The sequence below is a fragment of the Hemiscyllium ocellatum genome, chromosome 7 (assembly GCF_020745735.1).
Source record: "Hemiscyllium ocellatum isolate sHemOce1 chromosome 7, sHemOce1.pat.X.cur, whole genome shotgun sequence".
In the NCBI taxonomy this organism is placed as follows: Eukaryota; Metazoa; Chordata; class Chondrichthyes; order Orectolobiformes; family Hemiscylliidae; genus Hemiscyllium; species Hemiscyllium ocellatum.
The window spans coordinates 109,783,841-109,802,187 of NC_083407.1; the positions used below are offsets into that span (position 1 = coordinate 109,783,841).

The 18,347-nt window shown below is 37.6% G+C and overlaps 1 protein-coding gene across 7 annotated transcripts in view; it reads left to right on the forward strand.

Annotated features, from left to right (window-relative positions):
- The window catches only part of ikzf2 (IKAROS family zinc finger 2), a 166,332-nt gene that overhangs the window by 45,215 nt on the left and 102,770 nt on the right, over nucleotides 1–18,347 (forward strand). For 3 of the 7 annotated variants that reach the window (XM_060827646.1, XM_060827645.1, XM_060827650.1), the window contains exons 2-3: nucleotides 12,646–12,700; nucleotides 13,049–13,150. In XM_060827646.1, coding sequence (XP_060683629.1) covers nucleotides 12,646–12,700; nucleotides 13,049–13,150 — 157 coding nt within the window. Of the gene's footprint in view, nucleotides 1–10,588; nucleotides 10,723–11,222; nucleotides 11,368–11,632; nucleotides 11,739–12,645; nucleotides 12,701–13,048; nucleotides 13,151–13,248; nucleotides 13,358–18,347 lie in introns of those variants that run through there. The other 4 variants (XM_060827647.1, XM_060827648.1, XM_060827649.1 and 1 more) reach the window with 4 other exon arrangements.

Sequence of the window (18,347 nt, forward strand, 5' to 3'; positions counted from 1 at the left end):
GGTCCAGCTGGCTGACCTCATTACAACCATTACAGACACAAGACTTCATCCCATAATATGGATTTAACAAATAAAGAGGACACAAGATGGAGCACACACTTCCACTACACTGCATTAACTCAATGCTATTACAGTTACCTTACTCTTTCTTCATCCTTTTCCAAGCCAGCTCTATCTATAAAGCTAAGAAAAAAAATATTGAGTTTCTATCTCCCCAAGGAGGTCTCAAGCCAATCCACATCCTGCTACCTGTTCTAAAATTTTTGCTCACATTTTGATGGCTGGGACAAATTGTACTACCAAAGCAATCCTCAACATTCTAAAGTAATTCTAAATGAAACACCCATAAGGTTCTGAAAAAATTCAATTTGCTCTTCCTCCAAATGTAAATGGATCCTTCAAAAAGATCTAGTCTATTAGTTTTTGAGATTTATTAACAGCTTAATAGAAGCAAAATCATTAATCTGACCACCTTTAATGGCAGAGATAATATATACTCAAACTTAAGATTTGAAAGGAGGTTATAATACAGTATTCCTTTTGTGAAGCCTTTCACTCAAGCAATCCAAAATTGTCCCTTTTGCTTTGTATTTTCATCTGCTTCAAGCATTTATCTAGTTTTCCCCCCAAACAAATATTGATTTCTGTCTGAACCAGACCCTTTGGCAAAACATAGGAAAAGTGAGGACTGCAAATGCTGGAGATCAGATTCAAGAGTGTGGTGCTGGAAAAGCATAGGTCAGACCGCATCTGAGGAGCAGGAGAATCTATGTTTCAGGCATAAGCCCTTCATCAAGAATAAGACTTGTGGGCCAGGGTTCGAGAGGTAAATGGGAGGAGGGTGTGGCTGGGGAAAAGGTAGCAACCTCTGTATACATCGTATCAGCCTCCGTCACTTCTGCCACCTACAAACAGACCCCACCACTCGGGATATATTTCCCTCCCCTTACTCAAAAATATCAAAAATAATATTAAAGTCTCCATAACACCCCTATCAGTGTTCTGGAGAGATCATTTCCTCCACGACTCCCTTGCCAGACCCACACTTCCTCCACCAACCCTCACCCCATTTCCGGCACCTTCCTCTGCAAAACCTCACCTGTGTCCAAGGCCCCAAAGAATCCTTGCATATCTGACATAAATTTAACCTGTACCTCCACAACTGTTATCTAATGTATCCATTGCACCCAATGTAGAGAAGGATGCCAGCTTGCAGATCATTTCAGAGAACATCTTTAGGACACCCACCACCAACCAACCCACCGCCTCATGGCTGAATGCTTCAACTTCCCCCTTCCACTCCACCAAGGACATGCAGGTCCTGAGCTTCTTCCATCGCTAATTCCTAACCACCTCATGCCTGGAGGAAGAACGTCTCATCTTCTGCCTTGGGACCCTGCAACCACACAGGATTAATGTGGATTTCGCCAGTTTCCTCATTTCCCCTCCTCCCCCCACCTTATTCTAGCCCCAAGCCTCCAACTCAGCACCACCCTCTTGACCTGTCCATCGTATTTCCCAATAATCCACTCCACCTTCCTCTCCTTCTCCCCCACCTTCATCTACCTATTGCATTCTGAGCTATCCTGCCTCCAGCCTTACCCCCCCCCCTCCCATTTATCTCTCAACCCCTTAGCCCACAAACCTCAAACTTGATGAAGGTTTATACCCGAAACGTCAATTCTCCTGCTCCTCAGATGCTGCCTGCTGTAATTTTCCAGCACCACACTCTCAACTTTGGCAAAACATTTCATTTTGCCTCAAGTGCCAACAGATGAATTCCTTTTGTTCTCCCAATTTGTGGGAGTGTTAAGTTTATACATCTCATCACTGATTTGTCAATTTTAATAAGAACAATTATTATAAATATCAAAAATAATATTAAAGTCTCCATAAGTTTCCTCTTTACCTTATTCATGCCAATGCGCATATTTCTCATATTGCAAGTCTCTCCTCAGCTAAAGATGATCATTGCGGGCATCATTCCGCTAAAATTATGCTGTATGCTCTTTGGTTCGAAGTGTATGTTCTGACATAGGAAAGCCCAAAGTTGCATACAAACTTCCTTTGTACTCAAAATCTTCAAACCTGAAAATTCTCTTAACCTTTCAGTATTTGTACCTTCAGAAAATTAAGCGTTTAGCTTCTGGTTTCTTTGTTCTTTCACACTCCAGTGTCTTAACTCTGCACTTTTGATTTTTTACATTTTGTGCTTGATAATTTGCTTGAGTTTTCATGATTTCTTTACAATTCTCTTCACTGTTTGCCAAATACCACACTTTTATATCAATGATCTATGTCTTATACTAAAAACAAAAGTTAACCTAGTCATTATTTGTTTGACCACATACAATGTTTTTGTGTGAAGAATACACATTTACTGTTGGTCATTCTCTTATATGCATCAGATAACTTTCTATTCATGATGTTAAATTTTGTTTCAAACTTAAATTTTCCTAATGGTTTTTATCAGACCGCTTATGGAGTGACATCAAACATTTCTTCAAAGGTCACTGAAATACTTTTCGAAACTAAATTACTGTTTTATCTTGATTAATACATGTATTTTTAAATGTATAATTTGATCTTAAACTGAGTTCAGCTGATTTATGCACAATTGATGTCATGCAAACTGCTTTGAATTTACTCAATGTATCCATATCATCACTCACTTGTTTCAAGCCTCAGTTTATATAGTTTGGGGTGATTGAGAAATTGTGAATAAAGCCATTGCTATCTGTCATCTAATTTCCTTCAACAGGCTAACGTACAAGCTCGAATCCAGTGACTTAATCATTGTGAGTTCCACTAACAATTGTTTTAAATCTTTGTCTGCATCCTCACTTTCACTGTAATTTATAATTAGAGATTCCAAATATTAATTTTAATTTTTCTGCCATTCTTTAACTGTCTTGTCCACAGTTAGAGTCACTTCTTCATCCCTCACTGTCCTATTTTCTTTTTAACAATTAACAAAAGCCTTACCATTCACAAAAAGTAAAAATGTGAAGCATACATTTATGGATTGCATTCATATATAGTATACATATAAGAATTCCTTGCAGTTATTTACTTACATGTTACACATTTCTTTGTGAATCCTCTCTGTTGACTTTTCCCAGTCTCAATTATTAAATTCCATTAATAATGGAAACTGCCCATGGAATGTTATCTCACTATGATTTCTCACTGACCAACGGTGTCACCACCAAGACAAACAGAAGAATCTGATAGGGGTCTGAATGCCAGTTAGTTCAGTTGGCTGGATGGTCAGTTTACAAAGCAGAGTGATGGCAATAGCGTGGATTCAATTCCTGCACCAACTGAGATTACCATGAAAGATTGTCCTTCTCAATCTCTCCCTTGCCAGAGGCATGGTGACCCACAGGATAACCAGCTATCTCCAAGAAAGCAGTCTATGGTCTAGTCAGACTATGATGACTTTATATTTACTTTTATATTCTATTCCCTTTGAAATAAAAGCCAATATTTAATTTAACTTGCCTACTACAGGCTGAATTTGGATGCTAGTTTTTTATGATTAGTGGTTGAGGACTCCCAAATCTCTCTCTTCTGCAGCTTTCTGCAATCTTTTTCCATTTAAAATAACATTCAGCTCTTCTATTCTTCCTGCCAAAGTTTTTAACTTCAGATTTCCTCACAACCGTGTTGTGGGCGGCACGGTGGCACAGTGGTTAGCACTGCTGCCTCACAGCGCCTGAGACCCGGGTTCAATTCCCGACTCAGGCGACAGACTGTGTGGAGTTTGCACGTTCTCCCCGTGTCTGCGTGGGTTTCCTCCAGGTGCTCCGGTTTCCTCCCACAGTCCAAAGATGTGCGGGTCAGGTGAATTGGCCATTAGGTAAGTGGTAAACGTAGAGGTATGGGTGGGTTGCGCTTTGGCGGGTCAGTATAGACTTGATGGGCCGAAGGGCCTGTTTTCACACTGTAAGTAATCTAATCTATCTGCTAAGATTTTGTCCACTCATTTAACCTGTCTGTATCTTTCTGCGGCCTCTTTGTGTCATCCTCACCACTTGCCTTCTCGCTTATTTTTGTTTCATCAGCAAACTTGGTTACCGTACATTCACTTTCCTCATTCAAGTCATTAATATATTATAAATAATTGTGGTCTTAGCACTGATCACTGTGATTCACCATTAGTTACAAGTTGCCATCCTGAAAATGTCACCCCACCTTTATCCTACTCTGTCTTCTTTTAGTTAGAATATTATCATAGAGGATTGGTCATTTCCAACACCATTGGCCTTTTTCTTATTAAGTAATCTAATGTGTGGTACCTTATCAAACAACTCCTGAAAATTCGAATATGTCATATTCACTATTTTCCCCTTAATCTATCCTGCCTGTTACCACCTCAAAAATTCTAGTAAGTTCGTCAGCCACGATTTCCCTTTGCTGAAGCCATGCCAGATCTGCTTGATCATATTATGCATTTCTGACAGTTGTGCTATGAAATCCTTTATAATAGATGTTAATTTTTTTCCCCATAACAGACGTTAAACTAGCTGACCTAGAGCTACCCATTATTGGTCTGTTTCTCTTTTTAAGTAAGGGTATTATATTGCCAGTTTTCCAAACCTTTGGAACTTTTCCATAATATAAGGATTCCTGGAAGATTATAATCAGTGCATCTACTATTTCTTTAGCTACTTCTTCAAGCATTTAGAACGCATAGTTCAGGGGACTTATTGGTCTTTAGAGTCATACAGATGTACAACATAGAGTCATAGAGATGAACAGCGTGGAAACAGACCCTTCGGTCCAACCCGTCCATGCCGACCAGATATCCCAACCCAATCTAGTCCCACCTGCCAGCACCCAGCCCATATCCCTCCAAACCCTTCCTGTTCATATACCCATCGAAATGCCTCTTAAATGTTGCAATTGTACCAGCCTCCACCACATCCTCTGGCAGCTCATTCCATACACATACCACCCTCTGTGTGAAAAGGTTGCCCCTTAGGTCTCTTTTATATCTTTCCCCTCTCACCCTAAATCTATGCCCTCTAGTTCTGGTCTTCCGCACCTTAGGGAAAAGACTTTGTCTATTTACCCTATCCATGCCCCTCATAATTTTGTAAACCTCTATAATGTCACCCCTCAGCCTCCAATGCTCCAGGGAAAACAGCCCCAGCCTGTTCAGCCTCTCCCTGTAGCTCAAATCCTCCAACCCTGGCAACATCCTTGTAAATCTTTTCTGAACCCTTTCAAGTTTCACAACATCTTTCCGATAGGAAGGAGACCAGAATTGCATGCAATATTCCAACAGTGGCCTAACCAATGTCCTGTATAGCCGCAACATGACCTCCCAACTCCTGTACTCAATACTCTGACCAATAAAGGAACGCCTTCTTCACTATCCTGTGACTCCACTTTCATGGAGCTATGAACCTGCACTTCAAGGTCTCTTTGTTCAGCAACACTCCCTAGGACCTTACTATTAAGTGTATAAGTTCTGCTAAGATATGCTTTCCCAAAATGCAGAACCTCGCATTTATCTGAATTAAACTCTATCTGCGCACTTCTCAGCCCATTGGCCCACCTGATGGAAACAGACACTTCGTTCCAACTTGTCCATGCTGACCAGATATCTCAACCTAACCTAGTCCCACCCACCAGCACCTGACCTATATCCCTCCAAACCCTTCCTATTCATATACGCATCCAGATGCCTTTTAAATGTTGCAATTTTACTAGCCTCCAACACTTCCCCTGGCAGCCCATTCCATACACATACCACCCTCTGCATGAAAAAGTTAAAAGTTAAATTTGCAAATTAGCCAACACTGCTAGAACTAATGTTGGAACCACTAAATAAATTCCATGGAAAGTAGTTGTTTCCAGCAGTGTTTGTGGTTCAAGTAAGGCAATTGGCCATCCAGCAGAAAATGGAGGACAAAATGTTAACTGTCTAGATATAAGTTGAAGGTGACAGTATGAATGATAAATTTAAACTAGGAGAAATGAGGAGAGAAATAGAGTCAGAGAATTATAGAGATGTGCAGCACGGAAACAGACCCTTCGGTCCAACTTGTCCATGTCGACCAGATATCCTAATCCAATCTAGTCCTACCTGCCAGCACCCGACCCATATCCCTCCAAACCCTTCCTGTTCATATGCCCATCCAGATGCTATTTAAATATTGCAATTGGACTAGCCTCCACCACTTCCTCTGGCAGCCTATTCCATACACACACCATGCACTGCATGAAAACGTTGCCCCCAGGTCTCTCTTTATATCTTTCCCCTCACACTTTAAACTATGTCCCCTGGTTCTGGACTCTCCCACCCCAGTGAAAAGACTTTGTCTATTTATCCTATCCACGTCCCTCATGATTTTATAAACCACTAAAAGGTCACCCCTCAGTTTCCAACGCTCCCGGGAAAACAGCACCAGTATATTCAAACTCTCCCTATATCTCAAATCCTCCAATCCTGGCAACATCCTTATAAATCTTTTCTGAACCCTTTCAAGTTTCACAACGTCTTTCCGATTGGAAGGAGACCAGAATTACATGCAATACTCCAAAAGTGGCCTCACCAATGTCCTGTACAGCCACAACATGACCTCCCAACTGCTGTACTCAATATTCTCACCAATAAAGGAAAGCATACCAAACACCTATCCTACCTGTGACTCTACTTTCAAGGAGCTATGAACCTGCACTCCAAGGTCTCTTTGTTCAGCAACACTCCCAAGGACATTACCATTAAGTGTATAAGTCCTGCTAAGATTTGCTTTCCCAAAATGCAACACCTCACATTTATCTAAATTAAACTCCATCTGCCACTTCTCAGCCCATTGGCTCAACTGATCAATATCCTGTCGTAATCTGAGGTAACCTTCTTTGCTGTCCACTACACCACCAATTTTGTTGTCATCTGCAAACTTACTAACTATACCTCTTAAGCTCACATCAATCCCCATTAGTTTCCCTAGTGTTTTTTTCTCTAGTTATGGTTATTTAATTTATTTCCTGCCCTCCTTTTGCTCTTTGAATATTTTGTAATTTTGGAATTCCATTTGTGTCTTCTATTGTGAAGACAAATATAAATAATTTATCCAATTCCTCTGCTATTTCCTGGTTTCAAATTATTATTTTGCCAGCCTCGTTGTTTCAGGAGCCTATGGTAATTGTAGCTTCTGTCTTCAGTTTTATATATTTAAAGAAATTCATCTATTTGTTTTGATAGTAATTGCAACTTTACTCTTAAAGTTTACTTTCTTTCTCTTGATCATTTTTGGTTGTCTTTTTGTTGGTTTTTAAAAGCTTCTCAATCCTCTGGCTTACCACTAACCTTTGCCATTTTGTTTTCAATTTGTTGCTTGTTAACCATTCTTGGTTTATCCCCTTCTTAGAATCGTTCATACTGGATCTTTGCTGTGACCCATGAATTATTTTCTAAATGTCTCCCATTATTCTTCAGCCATCTTTGTTGCTAAACTCTCTTCCCAATCCACTCCAATAGCTCCACCCTCATTCCTTTGTAATTACCCTTATTTAAGATTAACACAGTTATTTCCAACACCAGTTCTTTCCTCTCAAAGCAAATGCTAAATTCTGCCATGTTATTAACATTGTTTCCAAAGGAATCTTTTCTTCTGACATTATTTATTAAATCAGCCTCATTATACAGCACCAGTTCGAAAATAGCTTGTTCCCTGATTGGATGTGAAACATATTGTTTGATAAAACTGTCCCACGTACACTCTATGAATGTATGATGTAAGTTAGATGAGGAGGATTTTTTTTCTTTTAGAATATAGTGAATCTATGGGAATTCATACCACAGACAGCTGTGAAGACTGGATCATTAATCCTGATAGACAAATTTTTAATTCGGAAATGAATCAAGAGTTCTCAGGAAGAGGCAGGAAAGCGGAGTTGAGGATTATTAGGTCAGCCAAGATCTCATTGAATGACTGGATGAACTGAGTGATTTTCTTCTGTTACTATATCTTATGGTCTTATAGTATATCAGACTAGTTGTTATACAATTAGGTAACCTTTGACTTTCCACCTTTACCTCAGTTACAAAATTTCTAGGACAAAAAAGAAGTTATGAAACATTAATCTTTGCAATTCCTCTAAGAATTTTTAATTGGGTTGCTCACAGCATTGTTTAGGAGATTGGAATGTAGTTGCTCGAGGTTCCAGAGAATTCTGCATGTTTCATAATAACTATTTAAATAGAATTTAAATATTGCATGTAAACAGTTGTCTGTCACCATGCAGTTAGAAAATGCAGCTAGTAGGTGGCACTATGGAGATGGTTTCAGATGTACCGGTCATCTGCCTTGCTATTTTGTACAGTATGTGAAAGAGCTTCACTGCGCAATGGCAATTTATTAGTTGCTAAAAAGGGTTTGTTGATAAATTTTGACCTTTCCAATTATAAGCAAGCAGAGAGCATCTTTTTTTTCTGCCAATGCAAGCTATATAAATGGGTCTTAAGAAAAGATGTATTTAACTTTACAGGCAACTCATTTCAAACTTCCAGCCAGATTTCAGTATACAGACCTGTCCAGGCTTAAGGTATTCTGAAAAAAATTTGGAGGTAAATCTGCTGAAAATGATATGCTATTGCAACATTGGTATAAATGATTAACATAGAATTATTTCTTAAATGAGAAAGTAAATGTGACTTTAAGAGATGTACAGAGAAATCATTCTGTTTTTTCATGTGTCTCCTTATTCTATTTTGGCATATATAAATCAAAATGCTCATGTAAACCCTAAGAGACCTGAAATTCAGAATCAACTCGTCTGAGAAAAAAAACATGAACAGTGGTCTAGTTCTTTAATATAAAAATTACATTAAATAACTCAATTAGTTTTTGAATAATAATTTTATTTATCAGAAAAATATTATTGATCCTAGTTGGCATTTGTGATTGAAATAACTTACAAAATCTTTCAAGAATTCAAAAGTACTTCATTATCAAGGTGAGAGCTTAAATATCAAGGAATTTTAATTTTTAATCATAAGTACGAAGGAAAACATGGCTTTCTCACCAATATGAAGCATTCACCCTTTTCTACTTTGCTGACTAATTTATGTTGATTGTGACGAGTGACTAGACCACTTATAGATGGCAGTCTGGTATAATATTGTTGAGGATGTTAGCACTTCATATTTTTTAAAAAAGTGGTTTATGTATTCAATTTATAATCTGAAAGTATTATTGACCATCTGAACCGAGATTGTGTTTTTGTACATCAGCGAATACTATGGACGAAGTGTGAGTGGGTGAAAATGAGGACACAGTGAATGATGTGATTACATGTATAAATGTACTAAAATCCGCAATAAAATAAAACGATCTGATGGAATTCCAGAATAAACGTGGAGGCAGAGTCCTCCTGCAGGATGTCAAGCTGTGTGACTTCCTGGAGAGGCACTACTTGGATGAGCAAGTGAAGATGATCACCAACCTGAAGAGACTGGGAGCCCCTGAGAATGGCCTGGGAGAGTACCTGTTTGACAGGCTCACCCAGGGGAAGAGTGACTGAACTGATGGCAGGAAGCAAGCCGTGTAACTTTTGGTGTTAATGGGAGATGTGTGCAGAGTAAGGTTACTTTTCTTAAAAAGTGGCCTGCCCTCTATTGTGAAATATGCCAAGTGTAAATAAACTGCTCAATATTGTAAAAAAAATTAAAATAAAACGATCTTTGAGTCATTTTAAGATTATACTTTATTTCAATGAAAATCCTACACAATTCCATATTGGTTTACAATATGATTTTATATAAATTAAATAATATGTGCACAATGTCAGCGAATGGCAGACAGTAATGATTATAATGATCGTATTGTATAATGCAGCAAGACTTTTTTCAAGTTGGTGCATTAGAAGGTCTCTGCAACTAATATAAACTAATTGCCAGAATCGCAAAAGATACCGCCCCCAGCCCCCAAGTCAGTCAAAATCCAGAATTCAACAATATGAATCACAATGTCACTTAAATTATTGGAGATTATAAGTATTATGGCACAGATTCTGGTTTGACATTTCCAAAACATTTAAAATCCGCACTAAAAGACAGCCAATTAGGTCAATGAATTTTTCCACACAAACCATTTACGCTTACTCATTAGTTTACTTTAACTCTGATTAAACTTAAGTTTACGTATCGGGTCCGGTGAACCCTTCACGGACACGAAAGGTTAACTCTGAGTTCTCTTCACAGATGCTGCTGCTGAGCTTTTTTAAGCACTTCTGTTTGTGTTTCAGATCCACTGCATCCGCCGTCCTTTCGGTTTTTATATAGTATTTCACTGGATATCAATTGCCTCAATAGGTTTAATATCAGTCATTATCTATAATTTAATACTGATTCCCAACGCATTCAAGCTTTATTGAATGGTTATAGGAGTGTTGCTAGTATTGTTGGGGATCGGTCTGTGCAGAAGCTGCTAAAGTTTTATGTACTACACCTTTGGCTGGGGTTCTGTGTGGTTCTTACATTTGATGTTTCCCTTGTGTCGGCTGAATACATCTTTGCTCTAGTCGATCGCCGAGAGGTAGAACCGCGCCGTTCGGTTTCTCGGAGCTTGACAAACTCCCATACTACCATGGTGAAGATGGAGGAAGTGGCTGCTGGATTAGCAGCGTTTCACATCCAACAGTTCGTCTCAATGTAATATTAAAGGGAATTGTGATGGATTTATTTGATCGTAGCCCATTACTAAGGTAATCATAGGGCTTCTTTCCGCACTAATCAGAAAAATCAATTAGATCAATTTTGAAACAGCGGAGATTTTTTTCAGTGAAGTGCCCGCACGGACCAAATGACTTGTTGCAGTCCCAAGCAAATCCCGTCGTATTCGTATGATGGCTGGGATAGTACCGGGTCTTTTTTTGATAGCAGTTGCACTCACATCATTTACCACAGTTATTAAGGAATCACAGTACAGTAAATTAGTTTACCGTGATCACTAGTATTGTCCAACGATTACCTCCTGCTCATTCGCGACTGATATGTCTGTGTCAAAGGAAATGTTTTTTCAGCACTTGACCTGTCACATACCATTGAAAGAAAGAATATTTTGCCACGGGCCATTTAAACAATCCTAGTAACTTGCCCTGAATCTATACGCCTTCTCGTCGATTCCTTAGGAACCGGTGTATCAACTTTTTTTTGTTAATCGCATTGCCGAGGCTCTGACCTCCTTCTCTTCCGAAGTACTTAGTGTACGTTGACATTCCTGGACACTTTTCCAACACCCATTCCATATCTTGCACTCTAACCTTAACACCAGTAAGAGCTGACAGTCGCTTGATTTTGACGCTTTATATCTGATGTGTCGGCTATCTTGGCGTGAGCGAACGTAAACGGTACTGGAGTGTTTTAACCATTTTTGTTGGTGGGACTTTTCTTCCTGTTTGTTGCAGTGTCTGACGCGGTTTTCAGCTTTTACTCAGATGAACTGGGTTCCATTCGGTCGATTTTGTCCGTGTGTACTAGTGGTGGTAATAGAGCAATTGGGCATATTTACTCAATGTAAATATCGCGTTTTAACTGTTACTTTTAGACACATAATAATTGACTTAGGCGATAGATTGTCGTTGGGCTAAAACTTATTCCAGGATATTTGTGATGTAAATAGTATGTCTGATACTATATAAAACATAGCAAAAACAGGAACATATAATTCGCAATTTTCAGGGAAGTAGTTGGAGGCAAGTGGAGAAACAACCTTATTCCAGTAAGTAACGCAATTTTCCTGTCATCATGGCTAAAAATATGTTGAGATCAATAGAAATACATTCTTCAGATTAATACACAACTGTTAACTCTTCGTGCCACATTGTTTTTGAGACCCGTCAACTATTCTCGATATATTGGATCCTTATACAGTCTCATTGGTAATCACTCAGGATTGATGTAAAATTATTAGTCCAGACAAAAAACCTTTGATTTCTATATTTTCCTTTGCTATTTTGAACTTCTTTGGTTTAGTTTGATCTTCAATGAATTGTGAATTTTACAAATTGGGTTTAATAGAGGTACAGAATTATGGCAAATAAAACGTTTCAATAATTACAATGACTGGCTTTTATTATTAATTGGCTAAAAGAATTAAAGTAACCAAAAAAAGTTTAAAATGTATGTTTTGCTATGGCAGACCTAGAAAATTTTATGATATCAAATGATTAAGAATGAACAGCAACCCATCTTGATAGGCTAAAGAAGTGTTAATGGAAATTACTCCATGAATTTTCTAATCAGCTACACTAATGGTTTCCAACAGCTATTGAATTCACTTCATGCAACTTTGTAAATTGTGTGCATGACATTGGCATAATCCATGACTGTCCACCACAACAGTAAGAAAACCAGTAAATGTGCCAGAACAATTTAATACTGATGATATGCATAGTATTCAGTACCAGGATTGGTTTACATGTCATATAATTATACAGTTTCTAAAATGCCTTTAAAATATTCAGCCTCTTGGAAGTTGAACTCGTATCATGCAACACCATACAGTCAGTATAGTATCATTAAAAAGATAACGTTCCATGATCACAGGTGTCTTTTGATTACGGTTAGCACATTTCAGTAACAAATAAGACATCCGGCATGACATTTTCTGCCAATTTTTCTTACAGCACTGCACTTTGAAGATGGAAACAGAGGTTACTGATGGCCCTATCACTGGTGGTGGTGAGTTTTAAAAGTTTTCTTTAAACTAAATGTTGCCAAGCTTCTGGCAAAATGTAGATAATTGTGCACTCAAATTACAGTTAATGTTTTTTTAAATTAATGTTGTTCTTGAATTCGTATCATCCAAAGGAAGTGAACATCTTAAAGTGAAACAGTCTTTTAGACAGGATGCAAAATGAATTCCCTTACAGATAAATCACTCTACTCATTCTGGGTTTAAGCAGTGTTATTTTAAATGCTTCAATAAAGACTTAGAACACAAACGTTCATATTGCACAAGAATACTTTATTGGAAACAAGAACTATGCTTTATTAACTATGGTGTGATGACCGACCTCTTCATAACAGGTAGTGATGACTTCTCCCCCAAGATGGAGCATTCACGGGTGGTGGTCCCCACCACAAGCACGCCCAATGGCCAGTACACCTCCCTGAGTCACATGACTAACAGTAAGTGCCTTTTTTTGTGCTAGTTTCTACTCTGCATCAGCATAATTCTCCGAATCTGCTAGTTTTGTTACCACAGACTACAACACAGGACTCAACTCTCTGAGGAGAAACTCAGCAAAGGGTGATTAGTACTTGTATATATGAACCTGCCTTACAGTCTAAATTATGGAATGTTTGGATTTGGAAATATTTCTTTATCCTTGCCAGGTAGGATATATTTGTGTTCAGTATGCAATTTGTTCTATTCTTATGAGTTTGTATGTGCATTAGGAAAATACTCTGAATAATGAATAATAGGTTTCTTAAGAAATATTAGTTCAATGTTTCACAATTGTCAGAGACTACTGCATTTAGAATTTTAGTTTGAGCATAATCATTTTCTGACATTCTACTTTTATTTATATTTGTATAATTTTATATATGTGAAACCACTTATGTTAGTTTTTTGAGACCTTTTAAAGCCTTGGATTATTTTCTATCTCATTTTCCATGCCATCTGATTTACAGTAAGTCAGAATATAGTGGTTATGGAAAAGAATCAGTATGTTTCCTGGTGAAGTTAGTTCCATTTGTCAGAATATTGGACTCAGCAAATAAGACTGGAGGTTTAGGAAACATTCTATGTTTAGAATGCTACCAGCTGATGTAAAATTATTTATCAGAGTTGGCTGATACATTGCTTTCTCTATCAAAAGAAGATGGCAGACACCGTCTACTGTTTGTAGATTACACAAGTTGCTATTGCACTTTTGGCTATTAGGCAAGTTAAATCTTACTAAACCTAGTTTTGAAATGTAAGAAGATGCTTCATGCAGCTGATGCAAATATGAATTATTGTGCTCCCAGGCATAATAGCAATTTGGAAGATTATGCACAACGTATATTCAAAGAAAGAAGTTGTTTGCTACTTTCAGGTGATCGACCTTACTTCTAAAATGAGCAAATCTAGAAAAGAACATTTTTTTTGGAGCAGGCGCATAATTTGAATAGTAATTACTTCATAATTTAAAATTCATGAAATGTAACTGGAGTGAGAGAAAACGACTGAATATTTTTGAAAATCATTTTGTCTGTACACAGTAACATGTGTACATTTTTCTTAAATTTTAAGAATGTTGATTTTTATTGGGATAAATGAAAGCTTCATAGGACATGTTGCATGTGTTTGTAAAGGAGTAGATAATTCATGCTGTTGAGGATGATTTTGCATATGCCCTTAAAATATGAATTTGTGAAAAAGTTATAGAGTGATTGAGTCATATAGAATGGAAACAGGCCCTTCAGTCAACCAGTCCATGTTGAGCATAATGCCAAACTAAACTAGCTTCACTGACCTGTGTGTGGTCCATATCCCTCCAAACATTTCTTTTTCATGTAATTATCCAAATGTCTTTTTAAACGTTGTAACTATACTCGCATCCACCACTTCCTCTGGAAGGGATATTTCTCCTCTCACCTGAAAAAATATGTCCCCTTGATTGAAATCCCCCAGCCTAGGGAAATGACACCTGCCATTCACCGTATCTATACCCTTCATGATTTAATAAACTTCTACAAGGATATCCCCTCACCTCCTAAGCTCCAGTGAAAAACAAGTTCCAGTCTATCCAGCCTCTCCTTATTACTCCTATCGTGCATTCCTGGCAACATCCTGGTAAATCTTTTCTGAACCCTCTCCAACTTAATAATATCCTTCCTATGACAGGGCGACCAGAAATGGATATAGTACTCCAGAAGAGGCCTCACCAACGTCCTGTACAATCTCAACATGACATCCTAACTCCTATACATAAAGGTCTGCGCAATGAATACAAACATGTTAAATACTTTCCTAATCATCCTGTCTACATATGAATTCTACAAGTTGAATTTGAACATATTATATGTGCTTGAAATTTGTGAAAAAATTTTTGAAAGATATTGGCTACCTGACTATTTATTAGTAGTGGTTAATGTCAGGTGGGGTGTATGGAGTAACAAGATGCCTTTGCTGTTAATCATATTACTTATTGTTTGGGGTTAGTATGGACATGAACAAAGCTTTTTGGGATGAAATATTTAAAGAATGTGGAGATCCCTGTTTTCCCTCCTGTACTTTGTTTCCTTTTGCATTTTAGATCAGAAAAGACGTATTGATTCAAGTATTTTTTACAGCAGTTCTCTTAAGATAGGTTTCTCAATAGCTTTGGTTACTTTGTCATACTTTTACTGTAAATCTGTTTGAATCTCATGAGACAAAGTGTGGTGCCATATTTCTACTGCAGTTGCCAGAGCAGAAATAATCTGAAATGAAACCTGCTGTCTGTGCCCTAAATGTGCTAGTATTGCACAAAATCTCTCGCTATTGACTCATTACTACTTTTTGTGGAAATCAGTTTGGAGGTAACAGGGAATGTGGTACTATACAATGTAAGATTTATGTTTAGTGATCTGGGGTGGGGGTGGTGAATCTGTCCTCAAAAATGATCCCTTTTTATCTTGGATGTAAGATGATACCTTTGGCTCAAGGCCAAGTATTATTGGGAGAGTGAGAATGATGCAGACAGGACTAGCAACAAGTTTGTTACAGGAATGGGGTGGAAAAAGGTAGGTTTGTCTCAGCCTTAGAGCTTTTGTCAAAACAGTGTTGTTTAACCTTTTGATTGCCAATTTTGTTCATCTACTAAACAAATAGGTGTTTTTTTAAAAAAAAATAATTATACAGAACTGTTCTGTTGCAAAACTGTACCGATGATTTGATTCAGCTCTAGCTTTACAGTATATCAAGTATGTTTAACATTCTAAATCAGATTTGTTCTCCAAAATAATTTCTATTTAACTTGCAACAGTTCTCTTAAAACAATACAATTTTAATTGAAGTCCAGACATTAATAAAACATTAATTGAAGCATGGATTAAAATTAATATCCGTGGAGCTCAAGCAATAATCACTCTTTACATCTAGCAAAATATTCGGCTCAGTGAAAATAAAATCACTATTTTCTTACTTATTATACAGTAATTTGGGGTAGTGATTTGACTGTAGATAAAAGAAACATTTTACAACCTCAGCATATCCGAAAGACTTGTATACAGGCAATGAAGGACATTTAGAAGTTTAGTCATTGTTATCCAACAGGGCAGCCAATGTGCATGGAGGAAGCTCACATAAACGAAATAAAACTCAAATAAACATAACTATAGTGTTTTATTATTGATGCTGCTTAAGGGATAAATATTGGCCAGGATGTACAGGAACGTAACGTTGTGAAATATTTTCGATTCACCAGGGAAAGCAAGCAAGGCCTTTCCATCTGAATGTTTGTTAAAATACAGATCTAACAGCAGCCATAAAAAAGTCAACTTAATGCCTCAGGTAGAGACAGTTAGTTCATACTAACCATTTTTCTTTGTGTTGCTTACATTTCAGATAGAGATACTGAATTAAATCTGACAGTGTCTCCACTCAACATGTTAATATGACTTTTGTCTTACAACTGATGATAGAATTGTAGTGCATTTCCAGAACTTTTTTTAATCTTCATTTTGAGTAAATTTAACCTTTATTCTGTGCTGCTGAGAAGAATTCAAGGCATTCTAATTGTGACGTACAAGACTCTGAAGGGGTTTGATGGGGTATTGGTAGAATATTTTCACTGGCCAGGGAACTTAAAACATAGGGGCACAGTAATAGAATAAGGAGCCAATTGTTTATGTCTAAGATTGGAAGAAATTATTTCGCTTAGAGGATTGTGAATCTGTGGAATTCTGTATTCTAGAAGGTAATGTGTACTCCATCTTTGCATACACTTAATACTGGGATTCAGAGATATTTGGTTTCTCAGGGATGTGGGGAGTGTACAGGAAGATGAAATTGAAGCCCAAGATTAGCCATGATCAGAATAAGTGGTTGAGCAGGCTTGACAGGCCATATGGTGCACTCCTGCCCCTCTCTTGTTCTTGTATTTCGAGCTTGTAGTTTTCACAGATTGCTTGAGATTATTACAGTGAACACTTAAAAAGGCTGAGATCACATCAAGGCAATATAGAATTTCTGCTGACCAGTGTGTAAAATGTCTTATTTTATCATAGATGATGAATACAATCTTTACTATCTCATTTTTACTGTGTCATTTATATATGGTAGAAATGACAAATAAAAGCTACTCTGCTCTCTATGCTACTCTCTCTACTCTCTACTACTAAATATAAATATTTGGAGAATTGTGGAATTATTTTCAATCTGTCCTTGTACACAAATTCAGGTCACTAGAGCTTGCTCTGCACAAATTGACTTATTATTAAAAATAACTTGTTCAATTCCTTTAACTATCACAATTTTATTTATTTGTTTTTCCAACATTTATTGTAAATGTTGCATTGCATTGAGATGAGATTGGTAGGTCATCTTAAACAATTGGTCATAACCCGATACAACAGAGTGGCTTCCTATATACCACTTCCTGGGGCAATTAACAGTCACTCAAAAAATTGTGGGTCTGAGGTCATATATAAACCTGATCGGACAGGAACACATTTTACTTTGCTAAAGGATAGATTTGATTTCTACAGTGGTCTAACAGCTGTGTAGCCCCTTTGATTAATACCAGCTTTTATCTCCCAAATTTAGAAGGCTAACTGAAATTTTCAAAAGCCGTTGTTAGATTAATCCAGGCTCCTGTTTACTAATTCAGTAATTTGACTACTATTGTGTTTGTTAATTGACAGAATTCAAATGTGGAGCAACCTGTGTGGAGTGTGCACATTCTTCCTGTGTCAGTGTGAATTTCATCCCGATGCTCCAATTTCCTCCCACAGTCCAAAGATACGCAGGTTAGGTGGATTGGCCATGATAAATTGTTCATAGAGTCCAGGATGTATATATAAGTGTATTAGCCACGGGAAATGCAGGGCTACAGGAATTGGGTAGAAAGATGGATCTAGGCAGGATGCTCTTCGGAGAATAGGTATGGACCAAAGGCCTGGTTCCACACTGCAGGGATTCTATGAGATTATCCAGTTGGAGTTTGTTTCCTCTTCTGGGCACCAGACTTTAAGAAGGCTGCTAGAGGCCTTAGAGAGTGTGCAGGGAATATTTGTTAGAATGATACCAGGCACATGGAACAATAGTTGTCTGAAGTGACTGGAGAAACTGGCATAATTCTTCTAAAAGAAGAAGATATTCAGGTGGGATATAATGTGGTTGTTCAAAATTATG